A 21745-nucleotide genomic window follows, 5' to 3' on the forward strand; every position below is an offset into this window, starting at 1 on the left:
ATTTTGCCCATGAGCTAATAAAAGGACATTGACAGCTTGAAGTATAGTCCCTTAGTATTGTTGATATATACTTTTCAAAGGCACTGCTCCACTTCCTGAGTTTCCCCATTGTAATTCTAGGATGTAGAACTAATCTATTTCTGAAATGCCCATGGGAAATCTATACAAATGGTTTCAATAGTAGGAAGTGTCTTTTTTTAACAGATTTTAAATAAACATAAGCCAGTTTTAATCCTACTTTAAGGACATTTTTCCCAGTTCAAGTGACGTTCCATAGACCCTCGGTTTTCCTGGCACTTCTACTTATGTAACCAATTATCCATTAATAAATAGGACACTTTTTGATGGCTTTCATCTCTGTATTTCCAATTCCTTTTTAAAAGAGTCGGCATGTTACATTCTATTAAAAGTATGCTTATTAACCTCAGTCTTAGCAAAAGCCTTAGAATCGATCAACTAATTAGCATCCAGTCGCTATTATTCAAAATTGTATTTGTGACTAATACCAATGGGCATCTATCTACATGTAGCAAGGTTACTTCCATTACAGCATGTCAGAGCAGACTCGATTAAATTAGTCTGCTATAGCGTGGTAATCACTGTGCTCCAGCGGACTCCAGCATCTCATGTATTAACATCCCCACACTGAAAAATGGTGGTGGGGCACTTTAATTAAAGCTTGTTTAACCATTTTTCAATGTGGGAAAACTCATCATGAGAAGCTCCAGGTGCTGGCGCTTTAATTATGACATTCCGGGTGCTGGCACTAATCATAAGACACTCTGGGTGCTCATGTCTGTTGTTCCCTGCCCCAGAGCATGTGTATAAATAGCTTTAGATTATTTAGCTTCAATGCAATTTAAAAATGTAAAAAGCCAAAATATCTCTTCTATAGATTGAACCAAAGGGATATTGGCATAGTATTTTAAGTGAATTTCAGTCAATGAGGATGAAAATACGGTGTTTGTTAAACATTTTTTAAAGTGTAAGTTACGTAAATGGCACCTTTTACGATATTGATTTGTGTGACAGGTTCTGTGACTAGTTGAGATTAGATTTACTTCAGACATGCCATGATTTTTTTTTACACACACACACACACACACACACACACACACCCACCCACCCACCGGTGGGGAGGGGAGGATTGGGGTGGTGGAGAGGAGGAGCAAACCCGACAGGGGAAGGAAGAAGCCAGACACAGGAGGTCAGACTAGATGGCCCACTGAGGTCCCTTCTGACCCTAGAATCTATGAGCAAGTTGGTGTAGGGTGGGGGAGAAGAGCTGAACCAATTCAGGGGAGATGGGGAGGAGCAGGCTCAGACCCAACGTGGTGGGGGAGGGAGGGAGCAGGGCCAGACCCGAAAACAGAGTGGGGGGGAAAGGGGAGAGTGGACTTAGATGGGGGGGCGTGGACATAGGGCTCTGTCCCTTTCTGTTGCCCCCCTCTCCTCTGTCATTCTTGACAGACAGTTTGCTAGTCTCATTTTAAAAGGGAAGCAGGGAAATGGTTGATATTTATTACTACTCTATGGCTTGTCTCCGAATGGAAGAGTTTAAAAAGAGAAGAGTAGAGTGGCAGATCTTTGAAATGCTGTCTGAAGATTCTGTTCAGGATTGCTAGGGTTCTTACAATCACCTGGATTATTTTCCCATTCCCCAAACACTATAAGGTTTAGCCCCATTAGTTTGCAGTGCAGTAGGAGGACAGATTTGAGTTCTCCGTGAAAAGTGGCAATGGTGATACACATCTACTTGAAGATGCAAGGTATCTTTTTCCATAGGGATCTTCCATAGTTCATCTGTAGAGCACAAGCTGTAGTGCTGTTAGGTAGGCAGTAGCAAAGGTTGCATTAGCTTGAATAAAACCTTGAAAATAAGCTATTTCTCATGAAAAAGCTGATCAAAGTAGTTCTTTTCTTTCCTCAAACATGCAGGAAAACTTCACCACTTGTTTTCTCCCTCTCATTTTAGGGTACAGTGAATGGCGTGCTGCTAGTGACACCAAATAATATTATGTTCGATCCCCATAAAACGGATCCTCTGGTCCAAGAGAATGGCTGTGAAGAGTATGGTATAATGTGTCCAATGGAAGAAGTGATGTCAGCTGCATTATATAAAGAAATAATGGACAGCAAAATAAAGGATTCATTACCCATGTAAGAGATTAGCATTGGTAAAACTTTTTGCAAGAAGTGTTATTGGAAATGCATTGATAACTAGAGTAAATTAGGACAAACATTTTTTAAGAGGGGTATCCAAGAGTTATATGGAGAAACCTGGAAAAATCTGGAGGCTTTCTCTTTCTTTTTTTTTTTTTTTCTTCTCACTCTTGATATTTAATAAAGAATTTTAGGATCCCTGTCTCCTCCTCCGTCATTGCAGTGGTCTTCACTTATAAATGTAGCTTCTAAAACATAATTGTTTCTTACTTAAAATAGGAAAGCTGTTGCAACTCTGAACAAACTATCTTTTTAACAAAAAAGCTTAAAAATACAAGCAAACTTTTGAAATAGTCCGACTTCCTTAAATAGTTTCAGATAGAAATCTTCATAATGTACTTTTCACAGTGTACTTCTAATAAGAGAAAATGTACCCCTTTCTGCTGTTTCACTACTGAACCAAACCTGGGCAATTGGTGTCTAAAGGAGGTTTAAAATTCTGTTAAAATTGTATTTTCTTTACCTTCTTTTACTGGAGAAATGCAGTGGGTTCTTTCTGAACTTAGCTTATTTGAGAGAGAGGGAGTTTAGTTAAAAGGGTGTTTGAAGCTTTAAGTAAGGAAGCTTCCACCCAACTGTTCAGGATGTAATATGCATTTTTAAAAATTGTCTTTAAATCAGGGGCAGGCAAAATGTGGCCGACGGGGCCCCTAAAAATTTAGAAAATGAATGTTTATCTGCCCCTGGCTGCCTCTCCTGCAGCCCTCGATGGCTTGTCAAAACTCTGTAAGTGGCCTTCTGCCTGAAATAATTGCATGCCCCTGCTTTAAATGGTGACCACTCATATGATCAGGGGACAGCAGGGCAGGCCGTATGAGGAGAGGGTACGGGACCTGAACCTGTTCAGCCTCCAGAAGAGAAGGCTGAGGGGATATCTAGTGGCCTGTTACAAACTAGTCAGGGGGGATCAGCAGGCATTGGGGGAGTCCCTATTCCCCCAAGCACTACCAGGAGTGACCAGGAATAATGGTCACAAGCTGGCAGAGGGTAGATTTAAGCTAGACATCAGGAGGCGCTACTTCACGGTCAGGCAGCTAGGTTCTGGAACCTACTTCCAAGAGAAGTGGTGCTGGCTCCTACCCTGGGGGTCTTTAAGAGGAGGTTAGATGAACACCTTGCTGGGGTCATTTGACCCCAGTAATCTTTCCTGCCATGGCAGGGGGTTGGACTAGATGATCTACTCAGGCCCTTCCGACCCTAGAAACTATGAAAACAAAAATCCTTTCTTCTCAGTCTGCTGAGGTTTATTTCTGCCATTTCATACTATCCCACAAATTCTCCGGTTCATATTCTTTCATCAGAAATGGAATACATGTGACTTAATTATTTTAATGGAAAAACAAGTTGAAACTTTGTAAAACCATGTTACCTTTATCAAGCAAAGTCACATAAGTGTATAAACATATTGCAGGATACCATGGTATCCTGAAGTATCCAGCGCATACTGGAGTGTGACACAGGAAGCCCTATGTTCTGCATTCACTGAAGAAAATTTACATACAGGAGGTTAAATAACTTTAAGTGTTCTAATGCTGCCTCTTCACCAATGTTGTGTTGTAGGTCAGGATAAAAAGCAATTTGCTGACTTGAAAAAATGCCCCAGAGAGAATTTTTAACAAGTTTTTTATCTAACAATATGATCCCAAATACTTGCCATAACAACTCTCCAGATTTCTATTTTAAGAATTACCTACAACATGGCTTTCCAACCTTGGAAGCCACATGTGTTGCTGGCGTGTAGCCCCTTGGCTGCATACAGCAGGGGTGGCTCCCCTAGGTTTCTCCCTGCTGCATGGATTGTGCCAGCAGTGCATGGCCCATAATGGGCTGTGCTGGTGGCATGCGGACACGTGGGCCCTTCACTGCTGTGGAGTAGCAGGCGAGGTGGCCACAGGGGTCTGAGGGCCACAAGTTAACCACTCTCAAGCTGGCAGTTGGCAGCCCTGGTCTAGAACTTAAGATGTCATTTCATGTGCTTGTCACTAGGGCCACAATAGGTTGACTGTATGTTGTTTCATTTGCTACCCAAAATTGCATGGGGCCTCATTTTACCATATTTTGAATTTCTATCACTGAGTTCCATCAGCATTGCTGGGTTTTTGTTTTGTTTCTTTAAGTTTTCCTTCTCTTGAAAGAAGAGACTTTTTCCAGAACATGCTGCATTTCATCTATCTACCCATTTTCTCAATCATATTAGTATTTTTTCAGCCTTTTGCATTATCTCAGAATTTAAATGTAAAAATGATTCTCACTAACATGCGGCCTAACCTTTTACTAGTTTACTGAAGATAAAATTATAATAAAAAGAAATAAAACAGTGACCTTTGCTATAGCTTTACTAGATACTGATTTTTTTTCTGTCCTGTAACCGAATTCACGTGACTAATATCCAAACTCATTTGAATTAATTTATAAATGAGCTTTCTGAGACTGTGTCAAATATTACACTAAAATCACAAGAACAGATACAGTCACTTCAAATTAACATGACCACTTGTTTGGCTTGTGCTACTTTCCTTTTATGATGTCTTTTCAAAGAAAAAAAAAAGGCATTCTCTCTTCCCAAGGAACTTTTTTTGTTTATACTGTACCTGGTTCCTGATATGTAGGACCTGGTTAGAAACAGCCCCTGTGTCATGCAGCCAGAGCTCAGAAGCACAGCATGATCATTCAGATTGTTTCTCTATTTAATTTTAAGACATTGGATGAATCCTTTTGGGTTACTAGTCTTTGAGCTGGAATATGTTCTGGGATGACATTGTGAATAAGCAGGGCCCATTAAGATTTTTCCTTGAATATTCATATGGCAGTAGAATCAAGGTATGGCATATGTAGCAACACTGCCTTAAAAGTGATATGTCTGTAGAGGTTTGAGGACATACGTTGTCAGAGGATTGTTCTAGGATTTCTCTTTCTGGGTTACCCGATTTTTACTGCAAAATAGATTTTTTTCCCCTGTAAAAATAAGAAGCACTGCAAAAAATATTTAAAAAAAAATACTTCAAAGTAGATTATTTTCAGAACTATATTCTAATAACTGACCTCAGAATTAAAAACCTTACAAATTTTACCTGACCTAGGATTGCTTTTATGTTTATATTTACTCCTGCTGGAGAAAACTCTTATGCTTTATGGTACTTGCATTTTATGTCAGCTTGATATATGTATGTGTGCATGAAGAATTTAAAAATGTCTTTTAAATAAATGAAAAAGAAAATGAAAAGGGGGGAAAACTGGCCACCAGAAAGTCTGTCTCTGCCATATTGCTGTGTGTTTTAAAAGTGTGTTAGAACTTACAAACTACTACTGTCTCCAAACCCCTAACAGGCCCATAAATAATGTGTCTGGTCTAAGCCAGTTCTTGGCCTTTTCAGAGTTGGGGCACTCCTCCAGCACTTTCCTGTGCAAGCATCCCCAGTTGAGAAGTAGGTGCTGCCTCACCCTAAGGGCTTCTCAACCAGTTGCTGCTACTCCAGATAACATTTCTGCCCGAACTGCACAGCCAGCCCAGGAAGGGCTATGGCATGTGCATTAGGACTCTCTGGGCAGCATAAAGCAGACAAGAGCTGCCTCTTACTATAGTTCTACCTATGCCCATGCTTCTTTCAGAAATGGACATGTGGGTTGAATTGTCCCATGTGCCCCTATTTCTGGGGAAAGCAGGGGTTGGCAGACAGACTGCGAAGGGCTACAGCTGAACCAGCTCCTTGCCTCATTAAGACTGATCAGAGAGCCCTAATGCAGCAGCTCTGAGAGCAGAGCAGTTTTTGATTCAGTTAAGACTTAGTATATGCTGATAATTAGAAGAGATCTCTGTTGGAATATGTGTACTGCAATACAGATTTAATTGGCTTTAGAATTACTCAGGCACTTCCTATTGGTATATTTACTTAAAAAATCAAATAACTGGTTCGATAAGACTACTAGTCAAGGAATGTAATCTATATGACTGACAACCGAAACAAATTAACCTGTAACCCATCTGAGATGGAAAGGAGAAAATTAATCCTGATCTGTTTTAGTAATTGAACAACTTGGATTTCAAGAGGAGATGTAATAAATAGATCTGAATCTTGTGGATGTCCAAGTTAAGCTGTCAGTATAAATTTAATTAGATATACTGAGTGTCGGATGAAGTCTACGTAAAACACTTTCTAGAAAGAGGTATAGTTTTGCTGCTGCTGAGGGCAGGAGGTGAAGGCATAAACTTAAGTGGCTATAGAATTTGACTGTTTCTTTTAAATAGTAGAACCAATAAGTGTTCTCTTTTTGTCTGTACTTCATTCTGTCATATTGTCTGTATTAGTCCACTTTGTAAGCTGTTTAGTCTTAGATTAATAATATAATTATCTATACAGATAGATATAGATATAACTATATCTTAGATGAGAAAAGTCACTTAACACAATAGTTCTTAACCTTTTGCACCTTATGTCCCACCTACATAAGGTAAAAAAATCCTGGTCGCGCTGGTTGACGAGCGGGGCGGAAGGGAGGGTATCCCCCAAAAGCCAATCAAAGAATGGTGGGGCATCCCCAGCTGCCAATCCAAGCATGCAAAAGCGAAACCGGAAGCTCTGTCATGGCACTTCCGGTTTCCCTGCCACAATCCAGAGGACCTTTGCGTCCCACCAGTAGACAAAACCTGGTTAACATGTTAGGTAGAGATGTATTGCTATGTGTCTGGTCTACTATAAAGTAGCAGACCTCCTAGTATAGGTGGAGCTTGCAACAGCAAAGTTCTTTTACCCATCTAAGCTTTTCTGCCAATATAATAGAGCCTTTCCCAAGAGTTTCCTTCATAAAGCAATTTAATGGAGTTAAATTGCTTTATGAAGGAATTCCCCCATATTCCTATACTAGTAAGTCTTCAGCGTACAGTTTGTCTTCTGATCATATGTAAAGAAGAATTGCAATATGTTACGTACTAACGTTTTGTTTAAATGTCCTTAGTTCCTTTCAGCATTAACTACTAGTTACTACATTTATGAAATAAGACATGAAAAGCACTTATACTTTCATTTTGTTTGCTTAACAGAGAGATAGAACAGTTATCTGCCAGGGATCTCTGCCACTTCAAGAAGAGTACGAGAAGCAATACAGATGAAATGGACTCAAGGATTCGAGATACTGGGAATGATAGTGCCAGCACTGCCCCTAGAAGCACAGAGGAGTCGCTTTCAGAAGATGTATTCACAGAATCAGAACTCTCTCCAATACGCGAAGAACTGGTTTCTTCAGATGAGTTTCGACAAGACAAATCTTCCGGAGCTTCATCAGAATCTGTCCAAACAATAAATCAAACTAGTGCAGAATGTTTAACCATAGTTTCAGACTCAATTCATGTTCCTAGTGATTTAAAATCCAGTATTGAACTGTCTGTAAATGACAGAAGGTTTGGTACCCATATTATAAGTTCAGAAACTGCTGAAAAGGAAATAAAGAAAGGAGAGGACAATGTAGGGGAAAATGTTGCAAACGTCCTTTGGCAGTCTTTGCAAGGAGCAGTGCATAGTGAAGAACATAGCACAGATGTAAGGGTTTGCACAGATCAGGATACCATGCTGATCACCACACCAAAAGGAGAGAGTGAGAAAAGGGAAGAATGTCTGCCTTGTGAAGATATTACAGACTCTCAAAAGAGAGAGACAATTGGGAAGGGAAAGATAGTAAGGGAACGAACTCGAGATTCAGAGACAGAAGTGGAGGAGCTTCGTAAACTCTGGAAGACTCATACTATGCAACAAACCAAACTACAAAGAGAAAACATGCAGCACGATGCACAAAACGAATTTAAACACAAAGTGGTGGCTGAAGGAGATGGACAAATGGAAGGTGAGCAAGTCAGAGTTTATTTTCAGGTAACCTGCATGCTATGTATACCCTCTGCAGTACTACAAAAGTGTTTCCGTAATTAAAAATAAATAAATAAAGTAAACCTGCAATGCATTTTCCTAATTACTGTAAATTGTTCATAGGAAAAACTGAGACCCTTGTAATTGCATAATGAAATTTCTCCCTGGTTGGAAGTCAGACATCATCTTGCTGCTGAAGTCTGGAAAAATTTGCTCTTTACAAAAGATATGGTTTTGCTGAGCGGGATAAAGTATAAGGATTAAGAGACTAGGATTTGTCTATGTTGCTTCTACTTGTCTGCGTAGATTTTTGTCTTTACAATAATATTCAAATATCATATATTATTAGTAAAGTTTCAGATTGGCCATGATTGGATTGTCTTAAGTCCTGAACTGAACAAACTGCACTCCTCATTATGTCAATTAAACCCTAGTCCCAAAAAGACCTTCTATGAATGAACTTTGCTTTTTGATGCTGAACATATGCAGTGTGGCTGAGTTAAATGGGAATTTAAAGGTTATGTAATTATAAAAGTTATTAGTGATTTAATGTAATGTTAAGGTTGAGATATTTAAGATACAGTGTTCCGCATTTCATTTTATTTATTGTGTCATCCCTTTATGGTACTGAAATTGGATGAGGTTAAACACAAAAGCTTTTCCCAGCAAAGGAGAGCCTGATAGAAGGCAGAAAATAAGCAAATATTTGATTTTCTACCTATCTTCATTTTTCCTAAAGGTCAATTCTAAGGATATTTACCAACAAGGTACTGCACAGGTGTCCCCTAGTTTCTAACCTGAGCTATTACAGGCATATGCCTGCATTTCTGAGATGCCTGTGCACCAGTTCAACCTAGCCAGGTCAGACTACCCTGCAAAGATTGAATCAATTCAGGCTCAAGCTTTTTGAATGTCTGTCCTTAGCCACAGTGTTAACTTTTTTTTTCTCTCTGTCAAGACACCTATATCTATTATAAAAAGATAATATATTTCTGTACTGTGAGCATAGGTTCTGTGACAGACTGCGGTTTATATAATCTTTCTGTGTTAATATTGTTCATATGTTAAAATGTTGTGCAACTCAGTTTACTTATAAAGCTAGCACACATGGAAAGAAGGCTTAATAGATTCCCTCCTAAGTGCCAGAGTTGTGGAACTTGTGGGACAAGATGGACCTGTAGCATCCACAGAGTCTTAGTAGCTTTGAAATATCAATGAAATTAGATGGTCCACCCCCAGGAAGCTGGGAGGGGAGGGGAGAGATGAGCACAACTGCAGAGAGGGGAGTATGAACTAAGGATGGTCAGTTCCTTGCATGGGAGTCTGGGGTCAGAAGTAAGTTTTTAGGAGCTTTGAAGAGGTTGGAGAGAGAGACTGGGGGGGGAAGATTGTGGGGTTCAGGAGTCTGGAAAGATTGAAAAAGAAACAGCTGAATATTTTGGGGGGTTCCCAGAACTGTGCAGGCTGGACTGGGGACAGAGGGACTACAAAGTCCTGCGGGGGTGCTAACAACCTCTGCCTGGGTAGTCTTTGTCCCAATAAATGTCACCCAGTTGAAGAAACTGCCTGCTTTGCTGCTTGAAATGTGGGGAAGACCCAGCACAACCCAACAAGAGGTAACATCCCTCTCTGAGGAGTAGATCTACAGTAAAATCTCTGCTATCTGGCATTTAAGTAACCGGAATACTTTACTAACTGTAATTTTTTGGCTGGCTGGCCAGACATGGTGAGAGAGCAGTGGAAAACTCACATGCGGTGGCAACTGCTGCCACCCACCACCCTGCAATGCTACTGCTCTGTGTGGCCACTGCCAGGTTTCCCCCTCCCTGCTCCTCTGGGCAGACATGGGGCTGGGGCAGAGGAAAGCTCACATGGCAGCTTGCGCTGCCACTGCTCCACACTGTTGCTTCGCTGTACTGCAGCTGCTCCGCATGCACTGCCCTGTGTTGAGCACCTCTCTGCCATACTGCCACCGTTCTGCACTGCACCCTGTAGCTGCCGCCACTCTGCATGCAGCCGTTCCTCCTCTTACGCGCCTCCTCCCCCCACTGGGTTATTTCAGATAACCAGAGTTTTTAGTGTTTACATAACTGGCAGTCCCCTTACCCTGGGGTGCCAGTTAAGAGATTTTACTGTATATGCTAGTCCTTAAGTCAAAGCCACAGAGAACCAGGGAATGCAAAGGACTGAAAAACCAGGATCCTCAGTTAGAAGTCTGGGCTCCCCCCTTATTCTGGAAGCCAAGTCTAGTCTGGTTTGGCAGTACCCTCAGAGACCAGACAAGGCCACAAGAGTCCTGAACAAGTATCGCTTGTAGGGCTCACTGTGACTAGTTCTGTTTAATTGTACATTTAAAAGGACTATTAAAGAAGAAATGTTATCTTCACATTTTCAGTTGCGTTCAAGTTTTTACCATAGAACTAAAATCTCGTAATATACAACCCAGTTTCTAAATTTGCAGTGTATTATATCTGATGAGACCAGCAACAGTGATAATCTGTGTGGGTAAAAATATTGGTCATAATACCTGTGCAGCTTTTCAGTAAGTAAATGAGTGAAATGGGAAATTGCCCACTTCATAGGCACTTCATAGTTTTTTAGACATAATTATCCCAACAACGTAAGATACAATGATGAATTTGGGTCTTTCTTTAAACACTATTTATTTTATAATGTGAATTAAATGTTTATGTTTCTGGTTATCCCTTGTAGTATTAGTTGGCATGTGTTCATATCTCTCCGAGAGCTCTCTGGAAAAGATTTGCATGAGGTAAGGTTAAATATACAGAATTGAAGGAATGAAAATACCTCTTGGCTGTAACACTGGACTAGGATTTTAGGAAATTTAGGTTCTGTTCCCAGCTCCTTCTAAAATATTGTATATCTGCTAAGCTCATTGTCTCAGTTCTTTGGTATAAAATGAGATAATGCTTTGATCTCTCATAAGTGTATTGGGCTTTTAGTCGGTCTTTGAGGTCTTCATGTTTTATATGGTTGGCTGTCTGAATGACCCCTATTGCTGTTGACAACCTGAATAATTTAGAGAAGCTTTTGGCTCTAATTTACATGGAAATACGATTGACACCCAAACAACTTAAAATTATCTCTATGCATTCCTGAGCTCTGCTTAGTACTTTTTTTATCACAATTGAGGATCAGAACCTTAAAAAATGTTTTGCATATTTCCCCTTCAAATTTAGGACTCTTATCTCATTCAATCCCGTCTTCAAAAAAAAGAAAAAAAAGAAAGGGTTTTCTTTGGATTGAACTTGGTGTTATGGGTATTGGAAATGTAGAGCCTGTTAAGGGGATAGTTTATTTGGGGTTGTTCCTTATCTATTTAGCCGATTTGCTAATCTATACATGTTATCAAAAGTTCAGGAAGGTTTCCTTATGCCACAGATCAGTTATATTTTGTCACCCCAAGCCAGAGTTGGCAACTCGGCTCCTTTCCATGGACCACAAATCTCAGCATAGCTACGTGCCGCTTCTGCTTTGTGCTGCCTTGAGCTAGATCCAGCCTCTTTGTAGGTCAGATGAGCATGGGGCCATAGGCTGCTGACCCCTGCCTTATACAGCCAACAGGTATAATCTACTGATTTTTCTTCTGAGCTGTTTTTTAAAATACAACATTCAATATGCTTAATCGTATGCTCTTTCTCACAAGATTCTTAATTTTTATGGTAATAACATGGAAGTAACTTTAGAATGTGAAGAAATCTTAGTGACAGTGGCAGCAATCTCAGTTACACGGCAGCAATTCATTATAAGATCCTAAGTGTTGTGCTAGAGCAGACCAGTGGTCCATCTTGCCTAGTCTCCAACAGTGGCAGTAGTGGGTGCTTTAGAGAAAGAGCATATGAACTGGGTAGATTTAGAGTGATGTATTCCCTGTTTACTAACCTCCGTGGTATCCACCGTCATTGTTTAGAAAACACATCCCTGACTTTCTGTTTAATAGTTATTAATTGACCAATCATGCATGAATTTGTCTACTCCCTTCTTGAATGTAGCTGTACTATTTGCCTCTACAATCTTCCATGAGTTTCATGATGTGCTATGTTTAAAAAAAAAGGAAAAGAAAGTGCATTTGCATGTTCCTTTTTAAACCTGTCTCATGCTAATTTTAGTGAGTGCTCCCAAGTATTCTGTTACTTGGTGAATAACAGTTCCCTATTCACTTTGTCCATACCCTTCATGATTTCATAGACCTCTATATCATAGAGGCTCCTCCTTTGCAAACTGAAGAGTCATAGGTTGGAAGGAACCTCAGGTCATCCAGTCCAACCCCTTGCTCACACCAGGACTGTCCCCAGCTAGACCATCCCAGCCAAGGTTTGGTCTTATAAACCTCCAAAGATGGAGATTCTACAACCTCTCTAGGGAGCCTTTTCCAGTGCTTTACTATCCTCCTAGTGAGAGAGTTTTTCCTAATATCTAACCTAAACTTCCCTTGCTGCAACTTGAGACCTTGGGTCCTTGTTCTGTCATCTGCCAACACTGAGAACAGTCTAGCTCCATCCTTTTTTGTAACCCTCCTTCAGGTAGTTGAAGGCTCCCCAACCTTATCTTCTCCAGAGTAAATATGAGTCCTAGTCATTTTAGTCTCCCCTGGTTTGGCAGCTGCTCTGTGACCTTGATCACCTTGATGGCCCTTCTCTGAACTTTTTCCAGTTCTGATGTATGCTTTTTGACATGTGAAGACCAGAGCTGCACACAGTATTCAAAGTGTGGGCACACCCGGGATTTGTATAGTAGCAAGATAAAGTTGTCCATTTTGTTTTCAGTTCCATTCTTAATGATGCCCAACATTTTATTAGCCATTTTGGTCACTGTTCCCATTTGAGTTGATGTTGTTAAAGAAGTATCTACACAATGTCTCCAATGTCTCTTTCCTGAGTCATAACAGTGAGCTCAAAACCCAGTATCTTGTATACAAATTGAGGTCATTTTTTTTTCCAGGTGCATTGTGTTACACTTCTCAACATTGAAGTTCATTTGCCTTTTTTGCCCACTAATTTGAGGAGATCTTCTGCAGTTCCTCTCCATTATCTTGGAATTTGAATACCTGAAATAATTTAATCTCATCTGAAAACTTAGAGATTTCATTGTGCATCCTCATTTCCAGGGCATTGATGAAAACATTGAACATAATCAGGCCCAACCCATATCCATGTGATTTCCCCACCTTTACCCTCCATCCTGAATAATGGCCATTTAACTTTAACCTTTGCTTTCTATTTTTTCTCAAGCTCTCAGTCCTTGAAAGAACCCATGGACACTGTTTTATTTTTTTAAAAGCCTATAGTGAGGGACTTTGTAAAAAGCATTTTTGGAACCCCCTTGTCAACATACTTAACACCAGCAGATTGGTGAGGCAGGATTTACCTTTACAGAAACCATGATGACTCTTCCCCAATACATTATATTTGTGCATTATTTTATTCTTTATTATACTTTCTACCAGTATGCCAGGGATGGAAGTGAGACTCACAGGTCTGTAATTCAGGATGAACTCGAGCCCTCTTTGAAGATGGGTGTTATATTGGCAACTGCCTACCCTCTGGCACAGAGACAGTTTGTAATGATAAGCTACATACTATTGATGACATTTTGTTTGAGTTCCTTCAAAATTTTTGGGTGGATGCTGTCCGTTCCTAGCAACTTATTAGTGTATAATTTATCAATTTGTTCTAAAACATCTTCTATTTTTCTCTTCAGTGTGATTCACTCTTCAGACCTATCTACTAGAAATAATTGATCTGGTATGAGAATTCTCCCAATATCTGGTGCAGTAAAAGCTGATGCAAATAATTTATTTAGCTTCTTTGCCATCCTTATCGTCCCTGAGCATATCTTTTAAACCTTGATCATCTAATGGTCACAATTCTCTCACTGGCTTCCTGCTTCTGATGTGCTTAAATAAGTTTTTTGTATTAACTTCAAGGTCTTTTGCAAGAAAGATATTTAGCCTCATTTAAAAAAAATGGAATGTTTGGAAAAAAACCCCAATATACTGAGTTGATTTAAAAAAATGGACACATAACTAAAATGTTACAGTTTTTCTCCTGTAAATGTGTGTTGCAAGTCTATTTTATGTTAGTATCTCAGTAAGGTTACACTTCATAAAATGTAAAACTTTTTTAAAACAATAGGAGAGGATAGAAAACAACTTCAGTATTGGACTACAGATCAAAAATTTTTATACGTCCTGATGCATTTTTTAATCCTAGCTGTAAGATTGCAATATAATAATGTGGAATTTGAGGCACCAAGGAGAGAGAAATTAGAAAAAGCCAAATATTTATCTTGGCATTACTCCTGTGTGTTGCTTTTCTGTATGCAGACCCTGTTTCAAAATAAGCAGGGCTGTCATAGAAGTAGGGTCGGAAGGGACCTTGTAGATCTTCAAGTCCAACCCCTGCCTGGGTGGGAGAAAAAACTGGACTCAAATGAGTCCAGCTAGGTAGGCTTCAAGCCTCTTCTTAAAGAACCCCAGGGTAGGAGCCAGCAACACTTCCCTTGGAGGTTGGTTCCAGCTCCTAGCCGACCTGACTGTGAAGTAGTTCTTACAGATGTCTAATCTAAACCTACTCTCCAGTAACTTATGGCCGTTATTCCTTGCTATGCCAGGGGGCGCTAGGGGAAACAAGGTCTCTCCCAAACCCTTCTGGTCCCCCCTAGGGAGTTTCTAGATGGTCACCAGGTGCCCCCTCAGCCTTCTCTTGTGAAGGCTGAACAGGTTCAGGTCCCACAGTCTCTCATTGTAGGGTCCGCCCTGTTGTCCCTGGATCATGCAGGTGGCCCTCCTCTGGACCCTCTCAATGTTGTCCACATCTCTCCTGAAGTGCGGTGCCCAGAACTGAATGCAGTATTCCAGCTGCAGCCTGACCAGTGTCATATAGAAGGGGAGGATCACCTCCTTGGCCCTACTTGAGATGCACCTGTGGATGCACGACAAGGTCCAGTTAGCCCTGCCAACCGTGACCTCGCGTTATCGACCCATGTTTATCTTGGAGTCAGTAATGACTCCAAGATCCCTTTCTGCCTCTGTGCTCTCAAGAAGGGAGTTTCCCATCTTGTAAGTGTGCTGCTATCAATGAATAATAAAGAAAGATTTGTAGTTAATGCATGCTATATTTGTGAGGGTTTGGCCAGGTCGTAGGTGGCTATTCCTGAGAGAGGCCACTAGGGGAAACCTGGGGATCAGCAGGATGGGGACACAGGTTAACAGCAGTTCAAGACAAGCTGAGGTCAGGAGCCAAGAGTCAGAGAACTGGTGGTGAGTTCCAAAGAGGATCCAAAGTCAGATTCCAGGAAGTCAAGCTGAGTCGGCATGCTGGGGAAACCAGAGCAAGTGGGCTAGTGCTGGGAGTCAGGGGAGATCCAAGATCAGGGTCAGAAAAGCCAGAACTGAGAACTGGAGGGCAGTGAACATGAGGCCTGACAGAACAGATGGAGGCTGTGTGAAGGCATGCCTGCACCCTGAGACTGCAGGTGTGCTTATAAAGGATAAGTACCACTTTCAGTAGCTAATCTGTCTGCAAAGAGCTGGGGAAGCTGTATTAGCCAGGGTTTAGGGACAGGTGTGGTAGCTCAGGTACTTAGCTTAGCCAGGCATGCTCAGAGGCCCTGACAGTATTGCTGCAAACACAGGTGTTTGTTGCCACAGAACTTTACAGACTCTTTATTTTTTTTTCAATTATAGGTTCTGCTCTTGTGAAAGAGAAGAGAAGACATCGATCTCACAAGTTTTTGTGTCTCAGAATTGGGAGGCCTATGAGAAAAACATTTGTATCTCAAGCAAGTGCAACAATGCAGCAATATGCACAGAGAGATAAGAAACATGAGTACTGGTTTGCTGTTCCACATGAAAGGTAAGAAAAGATCAGCATGTAAAATCAACAGCTTTCCCATATCAACATAATCTGCCATATCTTCCTCTACATCCAGCTTTTCTCTCTTCTTCGTATCGGCATAATAAAGGGCAAATCTCTACAGGTATCCTAAGCATTACAGGCCTTAGATCGGGGTGTCAAACGTGGTCCGTGGGCTGGATTCAGCCCATTAAGCCGTATCATCCAGCCTTTGGTGCTGCTCATGGGTCTTTTGAGTTGACCCACAAGTAGCATACTAGGTGTGTCTGATATCCCTGAGCGTTCACACAGTACCCCCTCCAGCTTGTGTCCCAGAGCTGTGGAGCAGCTGTCACATACGGTACAGCCCTGAAGTAGCTGGAGTAGGACCATGCCCCACACAGCACCCCTCTGGCTGCTCTAGGACATGTGCTGGATCTGGAATATACATATGGTCTAAGTTCAGTCTGGCCCTGCACCACTCATCTGATCTGGAGGACTGGATCAGTTTGACAGTTCTGCCTTAGATAAACCTAACTTGGCCCATCTGACTTGGCACTAAATTTCTTCTCACAGGCAATGAGCGTTTATATATGTGCTCTGGGAGGCAGGGCGGTGCTTTAATTAGCACAGCTCCAAGAGGGCTCATCAAACGAGCTTTATTTTAAAGGGCCCCGCTGCTGTTTTTCAACACAGGGATGCTGATATGTGACGCTGGATGCTGCTGGAGCATCATAAATTCTGCATTCCAGCAGACTCAGTCAAGTCTGCTCCAGTGTGCTGGAATCACAGTACATCGGAGCAGGCTCCTTGCACATGTATAGACATGTATACCCATGTGCCTTAGACCAGGGGTATGTAATGTTTTTGGCTGGAGTGCTGGAAAAACTGCAATACCTACCTTGTAAGATGCTGAAGTACCAGCATTCCAGAGAGCCAAAACCAGGGCAGGGAGTACATGGTAGGATGCACTGCATATTAATATAATTAGGAAATATTGCTTTTTTTTCCTCACAGTAAATACCGGGTTTTCAAAAAAATTCTAAACCTGGCGACTAAGTAACTTCATATTCTACCTTTGTACTTGTGTATTTTTGTTTTGTTAAGCATGTTGTGATGAGAGAGGGGGGGAAAAAGGGAAAGAGAGAAGGAAGAGAAAGGAGAGAGAGAAAAAAGAGCTAGAAAAGAGGAAAAAGAGAAGAGAAAAAAGAGAAACAAGGAGAGACAGAGATAAAAGGAGAGAAGAGAGAAAGGTAAAGAAAGGAGAGAAAAGGGAGAAAGAAAAAGAAAAAAGAGTGGATGAGAAAAAAGAAAAAAGAGATGAGAGAAAAGGAGAGGAGAGAAAAAAGAAATAAGGAAAGAAAAGGAGAGAAACCAGAAGAGAAGAGAGAAAGAAAGAGAAAGGGAAAGAAGAGAGAAAAAGACCAGAAAGAAAAAGAAGAGAAAAAAGAAGATGCAAAAAGAGAGGAAAGAAGAGAAAAACAGACAAGAGAGGGAGAGAGAGAAAGAGAGAGAGGGGGTGTCCCTTGCTGCCCAGGTCTTCCACTACTACTGGCTACGGCTTGGGCCCATTGGTTCAGGGCAGCATCTACCAGACAGAGGCAGCAACACCCCAGCAGCAGCCACTAGGGCCAAAACACTCAGGCCTCCCTGATGGTCCCGGAGCAGGGGGAGCCCAGGCTCAGGATTGCCTGGACAGGGCTTGGGAAGACAGATGCCCCATCCCATCAGGGCACGGGCAGCGCTGTGGTCCTGGGTGCTCGGGCCAGGCGATTGGGGCAGGGTCTGGGTGATGTGGGGAGAAGCAGGTGCAGGGGGAGTCACTGCGGGCAGGCCAGCCCAGCCCAGCCAAGCTTTTGTGAAGGTGGTAGCTGGAGGAGAGCAGGTGCCAGATGGGAAACAGGGGCTGCCCTGTGGCTCCACAGACTTGTGCCATGGCAGGCAGACAGGGACACCCAGCAGCACCTGAGGTTTGGTCAGCCTGGTCTGCAGAGCTCCATGGGGATGGACCGTAGCCACGCCATCTGCAAAAGAATGCCACCTGGCCAAGGCAGGATGCCAGCCTCAGGGTGGGGGGAGCTCCCGGCTCTGGATTCAGCCTCCCTGCGCACTGGGCATAGCATGAGTGGGGTAGATCCACCTTGAGGTCAAGGACCCAGCTGCGTGGCCCAGCCACAGGAGCCCCCCAGGCTCTGTAAACAGCTGCTGTGGGCAGCACTTGGGACTGAGCCGACTGGGAGACCTCCACAGTGCCTCCCTGGGCCCCAGGCTTACCCACCAGCAACTGCCTTCCAGGGGCTGGGCTGGGCTGGGCTAAAGGGTACATCCTGGGGTCAGCAGAACATAGCATCCCTACCTGTATTCTGATCCCACCCCTGGTGCCTACTGTGGCTGCTCCAGAGCCAGAGTATCACTTTGACATTTTTTAATAATTTCCTCACCCACTACCTGGCGTGCCTAGGAAAATGTCTCCACATGCCACTAACTGGCATGTATGCCAGGGGTTTCCTATCATTCTTGTGGATTATCGTACTCCACGTTTCTGTCATGGTGGGTTTTTTGGCATTCTAGCATTCTTAGAACTAGTTTGTATCAACTTTAGAGGAATTTAAATGAACCTCCCCTTCCTACTGTGCAAAAGAGATGGGATGAAGGATGCTGCTATGGAGGGTGACATCTGCAGACACAGTGACCAACACCCCACAGTGGTGAAGTCTTGAAATACTGGAGGTTTAAATAAGCTTTATGCAGTTACAGCTAATAGCTTTTTTTTAAAATGCTGCTTCCTTGCAATTTTTTACATTGGAATTTTTAAATTGAAGTTTATTTGCTTACAGTCTTGAGACACTACTTATTTGAATCGACAGTCTGAGACCTCCTCCCACTCAAGGGCAGGCCTGTAGATCACATTGCGTGAGGTAGCTTGCCTTGTTATAAATTTAAGTGGGAATACTGGCCACAGTGACTTCCCCATCTCCACCAACCTACTGAGACTAGATTAAAGCATGTTTTTCAGAAGTATACCTAGTCTTAATTTTAAAGACTCCTACTATTAAACTTTGCCAGAGTTTAATTAGCTTTACTGCTAATAAATTGCAGAACACCATGTTGAATATTCAGTTTCAAGTGACCTTATTATTTCAACCTTTTACCTGTCAGCAAGATTGAAAAGTCCTTGGATACCATTTTGATGTGTCAATACCTATATATGTAATCAAATAATCTCAGGTTCTCTTTGAGCTGGACTCGATGATCTCCGGAGGTCTCTTCCAGCCCTAATGTCTATGAAATCTATGAAGGGGCTTTATTAAAGTCCATAACCACCCTTGTTTCCTAACCACTGCATCATTTTTAGTGGTCTTCTGTTCTCTCTCCAATATTTCTATATCTTCCTTGAAGTGTGAACACCTATTTTGGTAGTAGAGTGCTTGATTTTAAAAAAAAATTCCTGCTAGCTTTCATTGATGGGCTGGAATGACCCAGTTCATATTGAAGGTGGGGTGGCACTAGAACCCAGCTGCCAATATTGCCACTTTTCTCTGCCACGTAGCTGTGGCACACCCAGAGTGAAGCATCCAACCATGTCATGGCACAAGCAAAGCACCCTGCTGCTGAACAACACTGAAGTTTCCACTCTGTGGGCCGCATCCGGTGGCTCCATGAGCTTGATTAAGCCTGTGGATTCTAAATTGCTGAACCCTGCATTAGCTATTTCAGCCACAGCATTGTAGTGGGAGTTCCTGATGAGGTTGCAGACAAGGACTTACGAAGGGTATTATAAGAGTAACTGCTTTCTAAGACAGACTTCAGTTCTGTTGGTAAAGCCTACATTTTTGTCCCAGAGGTATTTGCCTATATTAAAATATATTTTGTGAGATTGTAACAGTTTTAATCTTGCAATTCGGATCACCTTTGCATTTACCAACCCAACCTATGCATAGTTTAGCCAGCAAAGATTTTATGTAATCTGTATTGTTACTTTAAGAAACTGTTCAGTGATGATATGGGATTCAGGACTAGCATATAAGGTATTGACATCACAGCTCGTTCAATGAATGACAGAAAGGCTTTATTTACTACAAATATTCACTGTTAAATGAGCCTAAAGCAAAGCAAACTCTAGGATTTGACTGTAAAGTGATAGTTTCTCACCAATTACAGGGAAAGAGGCGGTGTTTGTCTTTTCAGCTTCTCAAGCGTGGATCCTTTCACCATTAGATCAGCTGGGCACAGTAGCGGTTGTTGTCAAAGTGATTTCTCATTCATGAAGTGCACCCTGTTATCTGTTTCGTTTCTCTCTTTTATACCCTTTAGCTCAGCATCTTCAAAGCTTTATTGTAGTTTCATAGATTTCAGAGATACTAGGGCTGGAAGGGACCTCGGAAGATCGAGTCCAGCCCCTCCACCCAAAGGGCAGGAAGTTAGCTGGGGTCAGAGCAAGAAAAGCATCCAGTTTAATCTTGAAGGTGTTCAGTGTAGGTGCTTGAACCACCTCCGATGGCAGGCTGTTCCAGACCTTGGGGGCTTGGACAGTAAATAAATTCTTCCTTATGTCCAGCCTGAAACGGTCTCGCAGTAGTTTATGACTGTTCGACCTCATCATCCCTTGGGGCGCTCTGGTGAACAAACATTCCCCCAGATACTGGTGGTCACCCCTGATAAACTTATAGGTGGCCATCAGCTCACCCCTGAGCCTGTGCTTTTCCAGGCTAAAGAGCCCCATGGCTGTCAGCCTGTTGTCGTAAGGTCTGTTTTCCTGACGTCTGATCATGTGCGTGGCTCTTCTCTGGACTCTCTCAAGCTTCTCCACATCTTTTTTGAATTGTGGAGCCCAAAACTGGACATAGAACTCCAGCTGCGGCCTCACCAAGGCCGAGGAGAAGGGGAGAATGACGTCCTGGGATTTGCTTGAGAAGCATCTATGGATGCAAGCCAGCGTTTTGGTCGCTTTACTAGCTGCAGCATTGCAGTGCAGGCTCATGTTCATCTTGTGGTCAGTGATAACCCCCAAGTGTCTTTCTTCCGTAGTGCTAGCCAGTGTAGCACTGCCAAGCCTATAAGGATGCTGCAGGTTTTTCTTCCCAAGGTGGAGATCCTTGCATTTTTCGATGTTAAAAGCCATCAGGTTCTTGTCTGCCCATTTGCTGAGCCTGTCCAGATCAGTCTGGATCACCCGCCTGTCTTCTGGCGTGGATGCTTTGCCCCAAAGTTTGGTGTCATCGGCGAACTTGGCCAGTCCGCTCCTGACTCCAGTGTCCACATCATTAATGAAGATATTGAACCATATGGGTCCAAGGACAGAGCCTTGGGGGACCCCACTGGTCACTGGACACCCATGATCATTGACTTCCATCAATTACTACCCTCTGGGTCCGACCACAGAGCCAACTCCCCAGCCAGCGGATTGTGGCAGACCCAAGGCCACAATTGGCCAGTTTCACCAAGAGGTGATCATGGGATACCAGATAGAAGGCTTTTTTGAAGTCAAGATGTGTGACATCAATCTCTTCTCCCTTGTCCAGGTGATAGGTCACCTGGTCATAGAAGGAAATGAGATTGGTCAAACAAGACCTACCCGCAACAAACCCGTGCTGGCTGTCCCTTAGGATGTTAGCCTGGGCCAGTCCCTCAAGGATGGCCTCTTCAATAAACTTTTCTAAGATCTTCCCCAGGATAGAAGTCAGGCTGATGGGTCTATAGTTAGCCAGATCCATTTTCTTCCCTTTCATGAAGATGGGCACCACATTGGCCTTCTTCCAGTCTTCGGGCACTACGCCAGAGTGCCAGGAGTTTTCAAAGATCCGTGCCATA

The 21745-nt window shown here is 42.4% G+C and overlaps 1 protein-coding gene across 8 annotated transcripts in view; it reads left to right on the plus strand.

The window, feature by feature from the left end:
- The window catches only part of OXR1 (oxidation resistance 1), a 490067-nt gene that overhangs the window by 404762 nt on the left and 63560 nt on the right, over positions 1 to 21745 (plus strand). For all 8 annotated transcript variants that reach the window (XM_090040493.1, XM_090040490.1, XM_090040495.1 and 5 more), the window contains 3 exons: positions 1976 to 2160; positions 7262 to 8058; positions 15787 to 15955. In XM_090040493.1, coding sequence (XP_089896619.1) covers positions 1976 to 2160; positions 7262 to 8058; positions 15787 to 15955 — 1151 coding nt within the window. The remainder of the gene's footprint in view (positions 1 to 1975; positions 2161 to 7261; positions 8059 to 15786; positions 15956 to 21745) is intronic.

Source organism: Crocodylus siamensis, chromosome 3, assembly GCF_052110815.1.
Source record: "Crocodylus siamensis isolate JL-2025a chromosome 3, ASM5211081v1, whole genome shotgun sequence".
Lineage (NCBI taxonomy): Eukaryota > Metazoa > Chordata > Crocodylia > Crocodylidae > Crocodylus > Crocodylus siamensis.